This window comes from Psammomys obesus, unplaced genomic scaffold (assembly GCF_907164565.1).
Source record: "Psammomys obesus unplaced genomic scaffold, mPsaObe1.curated_primary_1811, whole genome shotgun sequence".
NCBI classification, from domain to species: Eukaryota; Metazoa; Chordata; class Mammalia; order Rodentia; family Muridae; genus Psammomys; species Psammomys obesus.
The window spans coordinates 35564631-35577269 of record NW_026596040.1 but is presented as its reverse complement, the minus strand read 5'-3'; the positions used below and the strand labels follow the sequence as shown (position 1 = coordinate 35577269).

At 43.4% G+C, this 12639-nt stretch overlaps 1 protein-coding gene across 1 annotated transcript in view; it reads right to left on the bottom strand.

The window, feature by feature from the left end:
- Dym (dymeclin) overlaps positions 1 to 12639 on the bottom strand; it is a 276645-nt gene that overhangs the window by 214664 nt on the left and 49342 nt on the right. The window contains exons 3-6 of the mRNA XM_055622878.1: positions 11278 to 11330; positions 9966 to 10059; positions 8856 to 8989; positions 913 to 985 (exon numbers count right to left, since the gene is read on the bottom strand). Of these exons, the coding sequence (XP_055478853.1) occupies positions 913 to 985; positions 8856 to 8989; positions 9966 to 10059; positions 11278 to 11330 (354 nt within the window). The remainder of the gene's footprint in view (positions 1 to 912; positions 986 to 8855; positions 8990 to 9965; positions 10060 to 11277; positions 11331 to 12639) is intronic.

The window sequence follows — 12639 nt, the reverse complement described above, 5'->3', positions numbered from 1 at the left end:
CCATTTCCAGTTAGCTCTCTCTATGTGAGCTCTCACTCCTGCTCCAAGCATTATGCCTGCCTGATTGCTGCCATGCTCCCTGCCAGGGTGGCCACAGACTCTTATGCATCTTGGAACCATGACCACAAATTAAATGTTTTTTTTTTATAAGTTTCCTTGCTCAAGGTGTTTTGTCACAGCAAAAGAAAAGTAAGCAAGATAGGCAAACAGTCTACACATTACCAGATAAAAGAGATAAAAGAATTACATGGATGTATAATCCTTAAACACTGTGCCAGAATTTATAAGCTCTTCCACATGGGGCTTGAGCACACAGCCTAGTAGATCCTGGGTTAGGATCCTCATCACCCACATCAAATCCTAGTGTGATGGCTCACACCTGCAACCCCAGTGCTGGCACAGATCCCCTGGGGCTTGCTGGCCAGCTAGTACAGGCAAGACAGAGAAGTCCAGGTTCCATAAAAGACCTGTCTCAGAAAATAAGGCAAGATGGGCACAGTGGCCTCTAATGTCCCAGCAGCTGGGAGGCATGGGCAGGTAGATCCCTGTGAATTTGAGGCCAGGCTGGGCTATATAGGGAGTTCTAGGCTAACCAGAGTTACATGGTAAGACCCTGTCCCAGAAAAAGAGAGAGGCAGAGAGAGCGTGTGAAACAGAGAGAGAGACAGAGAAAGAGAAGGGAGGGAGAGAGAGGGTGGAAGGGGAGAGGAAAGTGATTAAGGAAGTCACCCAACACTGACTACTGGTCTCTGTACATGCTTCTCTTTCTCTCTCTCTCTCTCTCTCTCTCTCTCTCTCTCACACACACACACACACACACACACACACACACACACACACACCTCCTCAGCACAATCGATTATCATTTTTCATTATAGAATGAAGACAAAGCTTGGCTGAGGCAGAACTTACAAGAGTGGCGTATCAGTGATTAACTGTATCAGGCTGCAGAGCAATTCTTCCAAAAGATCTTCAGAGTCAGAACCTAGTAAGACACATAAAACTTTGTTTTGACAAGGCATACAATAGATGAAATTACATAGATGTTAAGTTTTCATTTCTAATAACTTAAAATTATTACATATATTCAAAATTGACCTCTGAATAAAATCCAAATCATGAGCAAGTCAGCACCTAATAGAACCTTAAAAACAACTTTTAATGATTTTTTTCCTTTCACATGTGTGAAAGTCAATGCGTTGGTGTGTGTGTGTATGTGTGTGTGTGCTGTAGCACAGGTGTGAAAGTCAGAATATCAGTGTGTATATGCCATAGCACACATGAAAGTCAGCATGTTAATGTGTGTGTGCGCTGTGGCACACATGTGAAAGTCAGAAGATACTTCCTTGGAGTTGGCTTTCACCTTTATGTGAGTTTCAGGGTTAGAAAAGCTCAGGCTGCATGGTGATGCCAAGCAGTTTTACTTGCTCAAGAATCTTGCTGCATCTATTTCTCCTTTCCTTTTAAAAAAGATTGGGTCTCACTGAGTAGGCCTCAACTGGGAAGCCTCCTGCCTTAGCCTCCCCCAAATCCTGAGATTACAAGTATCTACTGCCACTCCTGGTAGCTTGGAAATGCCTTAAGGCTCCTACAGGCTAATTATTTTCAAATTTCTTCTACTTCACACTGCTTCTTTTGGTGGAATTTTATGTTAAAGTCAAAGACATAAGTAACTTCTTAAAAGTTGCTTCAGCTGCTTCGCTTGAAGCAAAGATATTTAGGCCTGTACCCCTCCCCACCATGTTCATAGGGCCTTGCCCTTGATCCTGGTGAGCCCCCAGGCCCCTGTGAGAGCCAGAGATGACAGAATGAATTCTGACAGGAAGGTAACAAACTCCTCACAAAAAAAGCCAACGACGAGACAGCTTTCCTGATCAGAGAATCAGTAAGTGGCAAGACAGGATGCAAACTGTCACACCAACACAACAAGCACTTTTCTATGACATTTTTTCTGTTTTTCTATGACATTCCAAACTCCCACAACTAAGAGACCTCCAAACTGCTTAAGCCAGATGTTATCCTTGAGACTCCCGGTTTGGGTTCTGGACACTAGTGACATCTACTCTTTCGTGAAATGATTTCCTAGCTCCTATACAGCCTCACTTGTAACCTTTCTTCCCAGCACTCCTCCAGAACACTGTCTGTAAGTTCTCTGCCTGGATGTCTTCTCTCGCGCTATTCTCTCCCAGCCATCACACTTTACATGCTGCTGATTCCCAAACCGACAGGCTGCCTTTTAGCCTCTCGTCTACCATCCTGTTTCCTATCAAACTGTCCCCCACCCAGGCTCTCACCAGGACAGGCTCTGATCAGTTCCCAGATCAGACAAGACCTGGAGCATTCAGAGGGGCATGGCTGCTGACTCCAGCCAACTGTCTACTGGAAGTGACCACCAAGATGAGGAGCCATTATCTCAAACTCAGGATGTTCAAAATCGGTGCTTCCAACACTTCACTTGTTCCTCTCCTTTTGATTTCATGTGCATGAGTGCTTTGTGCATGTGTGCCTGCACCACAGAGGTCCCAGAAGAGGGAGCTTGATCCTCTGAGACTGGAGTACTGTTGTAAACAGCCATGTGAGTGCTGGGATTCAAACCTGGGTCCTCTGCAAGAGCAGCTATGCTCTTCACCACTGAGCCGTCTATCTAACCCAACTTGTTTCTTTCTAATTTTCATTTTTGCTGACTGCATTAGTAGCCCAGTGTTAAAACCCAGACCTCTTCACCCTCTCTTGACTATTCAGTCCACCTCTCTGATGCGGCCTCTTTTTTTTCTATTGAGAAAGGATCTCACCGTGTAGCCTGGGATAACCTTGAACTGGAGTTCCTTGGACCTCAGCCTGGCATTACAGATACACACCACCACACCCAACTGCCTTCTACTGCCTCGTGGCCCAGAAGCTCTTTCATTGTCTTCTTTTTCGTTATTTCATGATCTCAGTTCAGCTAAGCAAATTTAGCTCAAACTCACTCATATATATCCTTTACGGCCTTCAGTTGGAGTATTTATCCTCCAATTTCTACTTTAACTCCAGGTTGTTATTAGAGAGAGCTACCTGAACTCTCTTCCTTCACTTTCTTGGCTTAGATAATTTTAATCATTTTAAGCTAATGATTATGTATCAAAAAAAAAAAAAAAGTGGAGATCCTCACTGATCATTAGAAGCAAAGCAGTAATGAAAAGCAAAACAAAACACATGTGGACCATTCATTAAAAGGAATGGAGGCCAGAGAGATGCTCAGCAGTTAGAAGCTCTGGCTGCTCTTGCAGAAGGCGTGGGTGCAGTTTCCAGCATCTACAAGGATGCTCACACTGTCCATCACTGTCGCTGGCCTCTGCAGGCACCAAGTGTGCACATGGTGCACACACACAGCAGACAAGCACTCATACACATAGACTAAAAATGAATCTTTAACAAACGAAATGAAAGCAATGGTGAAAGAGAGAATTACTGCTCTTGCTCTCTCAGCATTCGGGTCACTGCCAGCTTCTCAGTACTGCCCAAAGTACACTGTGCCAAAGACAAATGTTAAAACCTTCATCAAGTACAGAGACATACTTTAAAAACAGTTTACAGTGCCTGAAAGCCAGAACAAACTGATTTATTTCATTCAGAATGCACAGCAGGGCATTATGGTACAAAGATGCAAGCCTAGCACATGAAAGGCTTAGTTCAAGGCCAGCCTGGACTACAAAATAAGTTCTAATGAAGTATACAGCAAGACCCCAACTCAAAACTAACAGACAACACACAATCAGATTTATTATGTACCTATATTCAGAGAGTCTTGGTAGAGTCTATGTTTTTGCCTATTTTCATTGGTGTTACTTTAAAATATTAAATGTTTAATTAGCAGCATTCTAAAATGCTCTGATAAATTAATCACAAAAAAACAAATGAATTCATTCTTCTCTAACACAGATCTATTTGCCGATGCATTACAGTATTTATGAGCTGTTTTTCTATGACATTCCAATTACGTCAGTGCTTCTGCTTGTCTGCAGTTTCTGTGACCAAACAGAAAAAACTCCACTATGTACCAGGTGCACCTATAGTAAAATTTAAATGATGATGTTCCAGTGATTGCAAAAGGACTCCTGAGTGTACTGGCTGGTTCTGTGTGTTAACTTGACACAAGTTAGAGTCATAAGATAGAAAGGAACCTCAGCTGAGGAAAAGCCTCCAAGAGATTTAGCTCTAAGACATGCTCTCAATTAGTGACTGACAGAGAAGGGCCTAGCCGATGAGGGGTGGTACCATCCCTGGGCTGGTGGTTCTGGGTTCTATAAGAAAGCAGGCTGTGCAGGCCAGAGGAAATAGTCCAGTAAGCAGCACCCCTCCACGGCCTCTGTATCAGCTCCTGCCTCCAGGTGCCTGCACCGTTTGAGTTCCTGTCCCAACTTCCTTTGGTGATGAACAGCAATATTGAAGTATAAGCCAAATAAACCCTTTCCTCCCCAACTGGCTTTTTGGTCGTGGTGTTCCATCACAGCGATAGTAACCCTAAGACACTGAGGCAGCACCTTTACAAAGACCAAACAGGAACTCAGGAGTGGAGTGCCCAGAGGCATTTCTCTATTTTTCTGCAAAGATCAACTTAAGTTTTGTATGTTTTCAGGTTTTCTGAAAAGGTGCCTTGCTATGGTGAGCAGGCCTCCCTGACATATAAACTTTCTTCTCTGAGTCACATATTTCCATTGTTGGGTTGATTTATTTGTTTTTCTTGTTGTTCATTTTTTTTTTACTTCTGCTTATATATAAGTAATCAAATTACATCATTAAAATTTATATTAAAATTCCTAAAAAAATCAGTCCTTGGTGTGGAATGCCAGGCTTGCCTGCACCCATCTCCAGGGCCTAGTTCAAGCAGAAGAAAGTGAGAAGTGAAACTTTGCTGCCAGGGCAGCTATAGCTCCTCAGCTAGCTGCAAAACCAAAGCTCCTTCAGTAAAAGATTTACTTCTGTCCTAATTAGGATGTTATTGCTGTGGAGAGACACCAGGACCACAACAACTCTTAGACTCTTTCCCCTGCTTGTGGGACCCTTCTCCTCCTACTGGGCTGTCCAGTCTTGCTGTGATGGAATGCGCCTGGTCTTATTGTATCTTGTTGTTCTGTGTTTGGTTGATGTCCCTGGGAGGCCTGATGTTTTCTGAGGGGACATGGGGGAGGGGGTGAATCTGAAGGAGAAGGGAGGTGGTGGTGGAAGACTGGAAGAGGGGAAACCACAGTTGGGATATAATATATGAGAGAAGACTATAGAAAAAAGAAGTAAAGAGAAAAAAGGATAAAAAGAAAAAAGAACATTTAATAGGGGCTGACTTACAGTTTCAGAGGTTTAGTCCATTATTATCATGGTGGGAAACATAGCAGCATACAGGCAAACATGGTGCCAAAATTCTACATCCTGATCCACAGGCAGCAGCAGGAGAATGTGTATCACACCGGGCCTAGCTTGAACTTATGAGACCTCAAAGCCCGCCCCTACAGTGACACACTTCCTCCAACAAGGCAACACTTATTCCCACAAAGCCACATGTCCTGAGCTACTCCCTACCGGCCAAGTATTCCAACACATGAGTCTATGGGCCACTCCTATTCAAATCACCACAACCTCCATGGGATATAACAAGTCAAAACACCATGATTTCAAGGGTGATGCCTAAGTGTTCAAATGCTTCTGAGGCAGAGAATGGGAAGGAGAGTGATTGTGTTAGAACAGGTAAGGATTTTAAAGTCTGTTTCTACAGATTTCCTATCTCACATTATTCTCTCGTTTGCTTACATTGCTCTCTAACATGTTATTTGCTCTTCTCTTATGAGTTATTTGCTCTTCTCTTACCTGTTATTTGCTCTTCTCCACTATTTGGGCTCCATCTACCTGCTCTTGAGGCAAAGGCTAACTACAAGCTTTGTGTACACTGGCAGAGTCCATGCAGGGCAGGTGGACAGTCTCCCTCTGAAGGGCTCCCAGATGCTTCTTTGAGGACACCAAACCTATTTCTTTCCTATTTTGGCTCATTTGGTTTTGGATCCACTAACCTCCTGTGACCTCCTGCTGGAGTCACACTCCAAAGCCTGCACTTGACTAGCCAAGTTAGGGCAGCTCCCTCCTGTGCTTTCAGCCTTCGCCCTTAAGGGATGCTCAGGAGGCTCCCAGGGAGGCCTTGCCAGGTGGCTGAAAAGAAAATAAACTCACAATATTACACTGGGACCGGTGGCCTCAGAACTGAGGCCGACTGAGGCCAGAGGAGAGCCTCAGCCTATGAGTGCTTTCCCAGAAGCCCTGAGGGCCTGCCTCTGAGGCACCTGTCACTTCTAGGCCCCAGCCTCCACAGAGTTCTGGAACAAGAGGCTTTCTTCTGGTGCCCTCCAAAGACAAAGCATTTAGTGTTCAGCTCTCACTGACCTGCTAAACTCTTTATTTCCTGACTTTCTAATGTCTGAAGTGTCAGCATGTTCTCCCCTAATAAGTTATTTATCTGTTTCCCAACTATCAGGAATGTCCCCAGCATATCCGAGGTTTAAATTTGCAACTAGAGTTTCAAGAGAAAGCAAAGATGAACACACATATAACCTGCTGTGCTTGAGAGCAAACCTCATAAAATAATAAGTGAAATAAAATAATCATTTTCCAATATTTTTATGTTGAACTATTTCATGCTTTTCAAGGATCTGATCTAGTCTTAGCTCAAACTGCCTCTTCCTCCACCTTAGCACCCGCAGAAAAGCCACTGCTGGCCATGAGCGGCAGTACCTACTCTTGACCAGTGAGCCGTTTCTCCAGCCCCCATGGGGGAGGGGGCGTTTTTCTTACCTTGTAGAACTGTTTTGAGTACTACTGATGTCAAAACATGAAGATTAGTATAAAAACAATCCTGAGTAAAAGCCTGCTCATTTCTCAGTACTTAGAAAGAAAAGAATAAAAATATAGCATGTTTTTAAGATTCTAGACTATGTTAGCTGATGGGAAGAAGGGAGGGAAAGCAAGTCTATCCTAATGCAGGCAGCACTGCCCACAGCTAGCCCCAGCTGAATCTGCCCCTACCACCATGCCTTCCTGGACTGGACAGTACTCTTAAGCTTCCTTCCTTACACTGCTTTGTCAGGTACCTGACAAGATAAGGAGCTAATGTAGAGAAACGGTAGGTACCGTGATGCGGCTGCTGCTGTGATAAGCTCAACCACATGGTCTGGGCTCTTGGACTACTGGTCTTCAGCAGGAGAACCCTGGGCTCAAAGAGCCCTTGATTAGTTAGGCAGAGTCCAGGGGGTTCTTCTTCTGCCAGCAGACCACAGATCAGGCTCATCACATTCAGACAGAACAGTCGGCTGGATCAGGAAGTAAGCTAAAAGGTCATTCAAGTCACATTCTGGCAAAGAACCTGGCTCTGTTTGTCCATGTCCTATGAACTTAATTAGGGGTAAATTCAAAGTTATAGGGGGCTGGTGAGATGGCTCTGCAGGTAAGGGCACCTGGTGCCAAACATGATGACTAGAGTTCTAGTCACTGGAACCCACACAGTGCAGAAGGATCCAGCAAGCTGTCCTCTGACCTCCACATGCATGCCATGGCATTCTCAACAACCCACATGCAAACATAAATAGATAAATGTAATTTTTAAAGAGAACTTTTTAAGCACCAGCATGCCTTTAATCTCAGCACTCGGGAGCAGAGGCAGGTGAATCTCTTAAGCTTTAGATGTTAGGCATACAGCCACTGAATTTGGTGTTTGCCTTGCTTGGTTTTGGTCTAACTTTGGTCCAATCTTTCGTTGCTATGCTGCCATTCCTTGCTGCAGAGATGGGAATGTTTATTATGTCTGAAGGCAAGCAAGATTGTTTTACAGGTAAAGGCGCTTGCCATAAAAACCTGATAACCTGAGTCAGATGCCAGGAACCCACAATAGAAGGAAAAGTTGATCCCTGAAAGTTTCCTCTGACCTCTACCTGCATGTCAAAGCATAGCGTGCACCATACACCTGCTCTCATTTACACACACACACACACACACACACGGCTGGAGAGATGTCTCAGTGGTTAAGAGCAATGCTACCCTTGCAGAGGACCTGGATACACAAGGGGGCTCACACCAGAGATCCATCTGTCAAGTTGACAAGGAGTAGACTTTGTTATGATTAACACTGATTGTCAACATGATGGGACCTAGAATCACCCAAGAGAAAGACCTCTGGGCATGCCTGTAGCAGTTTCTAGATTAGCTTTATTAAGTGGGTGGCACCGTCCCACAGGCTGAGGCACCAGATGAAATACAGAGGCAAAGAGCAGCTGAGCACCAGCACCAGCACTCGCCTCTCTCGGCTCCCTGACAGCGATGCCATGTGACCAGCTGCCTCCCGTCCTGCTGCCACAGCGTCCCCACCACGACACACTGTGTCCTCAAACTCCAGGCAAAAGAAGCCCCCCTCCCCCCTCTACCCCTTCCCTTCCTTCCTTCCTTTCTTCTTTCCTTCCTTTCTTCTTTCCTTCCTTTCTTCCCTGTTCTGTCAGGGATTTTGTTATTAGCACCAAGAAAAGTAACTAATACAGATGTCAAGAGGGAAGATCTTTTCCCATTGGCTTTTTTTAAGAAAGAAAATTAAGAGTTATTACAGGAAAACTAGTATTTTCAAAGTTAATGCTCTTTAAATGCTGGTGTGTGGGGGGGGTGTGAAACGGTGCACATGTGGAGTTCGAAGACAATTTAGTGTGAAAGGCTCTGTCCTTCCACCTTTACATGGGTTTGAAAACTGACTCAGGCAGCCAGCTTGCAGGGCTGGAAGGACAGTGCCTTTGCGCACTAAGCCATCCTACTTCTGCTTTCTTCTGAAGGTCTGCAGTTCCCCTGTCACTTACTGTAACTGCCAGGAGACTTTTCTTCATACGTGAAATGAAGCTGCAGGTCCTCCTCAGACATCTCACAGATGAAAACTTTCAGCAAGCAGCAAATAATAAACAAAGCATTGTGTGTCTGCCAAATGAAGATGTGGCTGGAAAGGAAAGACCACAATCACCTAAAATCCAGCACTTAATCACACACCAGTCCGGTTTGTTTCGAGTCCATTATGTCGTCACAGCCTGCTCACAATATCAAGACAATGTCTGTGTCTTCCAAAAGTTTACAGTTATATTGAGCCAGTGACAGCTACGGCATTTTCCCTCAGATCGCACTCTACACAGTTAAATCTACTGAATTAAAATGGTTTCAATGTAACCAAAAGGAGACATCAGTAACAGGGTGCCTGTTACTGGCATTAATGACCAGAATTTTTTAACTGGATTTGACATATTTGTTTATAAGCAGGGCAATGAATAATCTTAAAAATACTATCCAACTAAAACAATTTTATAAGAGCCAGGCACAGTGGCTCCCACCTGTTATCCCAGCACTTGGAGGCTTAAAGCATCAGAATGCCATGAAACCAAGGTCCAGCCTGAACTACAAACAAACAAAGTTATGCTGCAGTGATAAACAATCAGACTTCCCTGACCCACTATTTAGGGCATAGATGCAGTAAATGTAGAACTATATTAATAATAATGAGAAGTGATAGTGGGAGGAAATTACCTTTTATGGTAACAATCACATCATGACAAAGGAGGCTAATAACAAGATGAATATGAGCAAATAAATGATACCATGTATGAAAAATGTCACCATCAAACCCATGTGCTAACTATAACAAAAATTAGTGATTAATTTTTAAAAACTTTTTAAATTTTGAATTCAAATATATAATTTTGAAGAATATAATTTTAAAAATTAACCAAAACACTGGAATCAAACAAATTCCTGAACCTCACACCAGTAATTTAAGACCCTAAAATAAAAATGTCTCTTTTACTTTTTTTTTCTCTTAATAAAGAGTGTAATCCCTTCACAAGGGTTTTCAAAAGATCCTAGCCATTTCCCACTACTCCTCATAGCACTAAATCTGCCATGGTGACTGTTAGACAGCAGCTTACTTCTGACACTCCACCGAAAGCCTCAGCTCTCTGGTTCTAGAAAGAAAGACCTTAGTTAGCGCGCCAAGATTTCCTGTTCGAGGGTTGTTTTCAACTGCAAAAGACAAGAAAGGCATTTAAGTAGTTTACACTGAGCATATCATACTATTTACAAAATGTCAAACTGAAACTGCCGACCAATCACTCTTACAGCCAATTTTACATTTAATTCAGAAAATAAGCAATGAGAGAAAATGCTACTCTTGGTCTGTGCTGGAAAGTTTTCTGTCAACCTAACACAAGGTAGAGTCATCCGAGAGGAGGGGCCTCAATTGAGAAGATGCCTCCATAACTTGGGGTCATAGGCAGCCTGTCGGGCATTTTCTTAATTAGTGATCATTGGGGGAGAGCCCAGCCCATGGTGGGTGGTGCCATCCCTGGGCTGGTGCTCCTGGGTTCTTTAAAAAAGCAGGCTGAGCAAGTCATGGGGAGCAAGCCAGTAAAAGCATTCCTCCAAGGTTCCCGCCCTGCTTGAGTTCCTGCCCTGAGTCCCTTCAATTATGGACAAGACAATGTAGAAGTATAGCCAAATAAACCCTTTCCTCCTCAACTTACTCTGGTCATGCACTTCCGTACAGCAAAAGAACAATGACTAGACACAGTCTTGATTACCAACATAAAGTTTTTCTTTACAGAGCAAACTGCAGAAGGGCAACCTCAAGTGAGGTAAGCACCAATACTACCGCCATTTTTCATAGTTTTTACATTTTTAAGAAGTGTGGCTATTTGGCCGCACATTTATCTATGCATCATGTGCGTTCCTAAGAAGACCAGAAGAGGGTATTTTCTTGACCAATGATTTCCAATGTAAAGGTCAACTTTAGAGTCATGGATATGCTGCTGGACCAGAATCGTACACACTGTCCTACGCTATCAGAACTCATTTTCACACAGCTCTGGGAATTATGTATCTGTGTGACACAGACGGTCTTCTTGACACATGCTGAAGAGTGTCAAAGATGGAGTTCTTCGGAATGTATTTTAAAAATAAATGCGGGTCTGCAAATACATATTATAGGAGAATGTACAAGGGAAGCCAGGGTTGGGGCACATGACTGAAACCGCAGCAGGGTCCCCCAATACCGCTACAAATACAGACCAGGCGCACTGAGAAACTTGTACAAAGCACCAATGAGTCCATTACACAAATATCATATTATCATCTTCATGACAATAAGAATGTCACTTCGTTAATTCAACTCATTGTGTACTACCAAGATTTTTACCAGAAATTTTGAAAAACTGCCTCATTTCCTTTCCTTTCCCACCTTACCCAAAGACTTGCAAACTGAAATGGTTGCCTCTTCCAACAGCTTCAACTCAGTACTGTAGAGACAAAAGAAGAAAAGTAATTTACAACACAATACTAACTATGTACACACTAACATAATGGAATGTATCAATTGGAAAACTAAATTAGAACAAGAATATGGTAAACAAGGTAAACAATAAAATTAGCAAAATGAAATAAAGCTATACTGCCTGGGCTTCAATGTAGACTTTGTCTCAATTCAATATTCAGTGTAGTTAGGAAATTGATTCTAACTCTCAAGATAGTAGGGAGAAGAATTTGGGGTGCCCTTTCAGGACCTGGGGTGGGTAATGCAAAACAGAGTACACAGACAGCCCATGCCAGGTTCCAAAGCAGCATTAACCATGCCCTACAGTCATTTACAGATTGCTATGCTTAGGAGACATGTAAAGTATGCTATCTCAGTACTGTCAAAAGCTCAACCAAAGGCACGAACAGTCTCGTGTACCTGTAACTACAAGCATTCGGGAAACTGAAGCAGGAGGATTGCCATGAGTTGAAGGCTAACCTACACTACATGAACTAATAGTTATTTCAGAACAGCCTGGGCTACAGTGTAGACCCTGTCTCAAACAACAGCAACAAAAAAATTTAAAACAAGAGGAGTGAAGAAAAGAAAGCAATCCACAAACAAATGCCAGTGACTCATAGACACCGAGAAAAACACAAAGGCATGCTGATACACAGCAGGACTCTGGGAGGCAGAGGCAAAAGAGCTCTATAAATTTGAGGCCAGCCTGCCCTACACACCAAGCTCCAGGCCAACCACGCTACACAGTGAGACCTCATGTCAAAAACACAAACACACACAAGCATGCACGCACACGAACACATACACAGACAGTGATTGTTTTGTTTTGTTTTAACCTACAACTCAAAACAGTCCCAAAACATTTTTTAAAAAATGTTTTTTTGAAATGGGCAAAGGAAAAGGCTGGGCAGTAATGGTACACACAGAGGCAGGCAGATCTCAATGAGTTCAAGGCCAACTTGGTCTACAAAGTCAGTTCCAGGACAGCCAGAGCTATGTAAATATAGCTTTAAAAAGCCAGGGGTTGGGGACAGAGAAAGAGAGATGGGTCCAAGGTTAAGAGCACTGGCTGCAGAAGACCTGGGTTTGGTTCCCAGCACCCACATATCAGCTCACAGCCATCTCTAACTCCAGTCCAAGGAATTCAATACTCTGTTCTGATCTCCACAGGCAGGAGGAACACAAACATGTGTTGGAGGTTGGTCTGATGCATGTTACTGGCACTCAAGATCTGGTTATACCTATCCTTGTTTTGTAAACCTTCCTAAAGACATACCTGATTGGTTGATTAA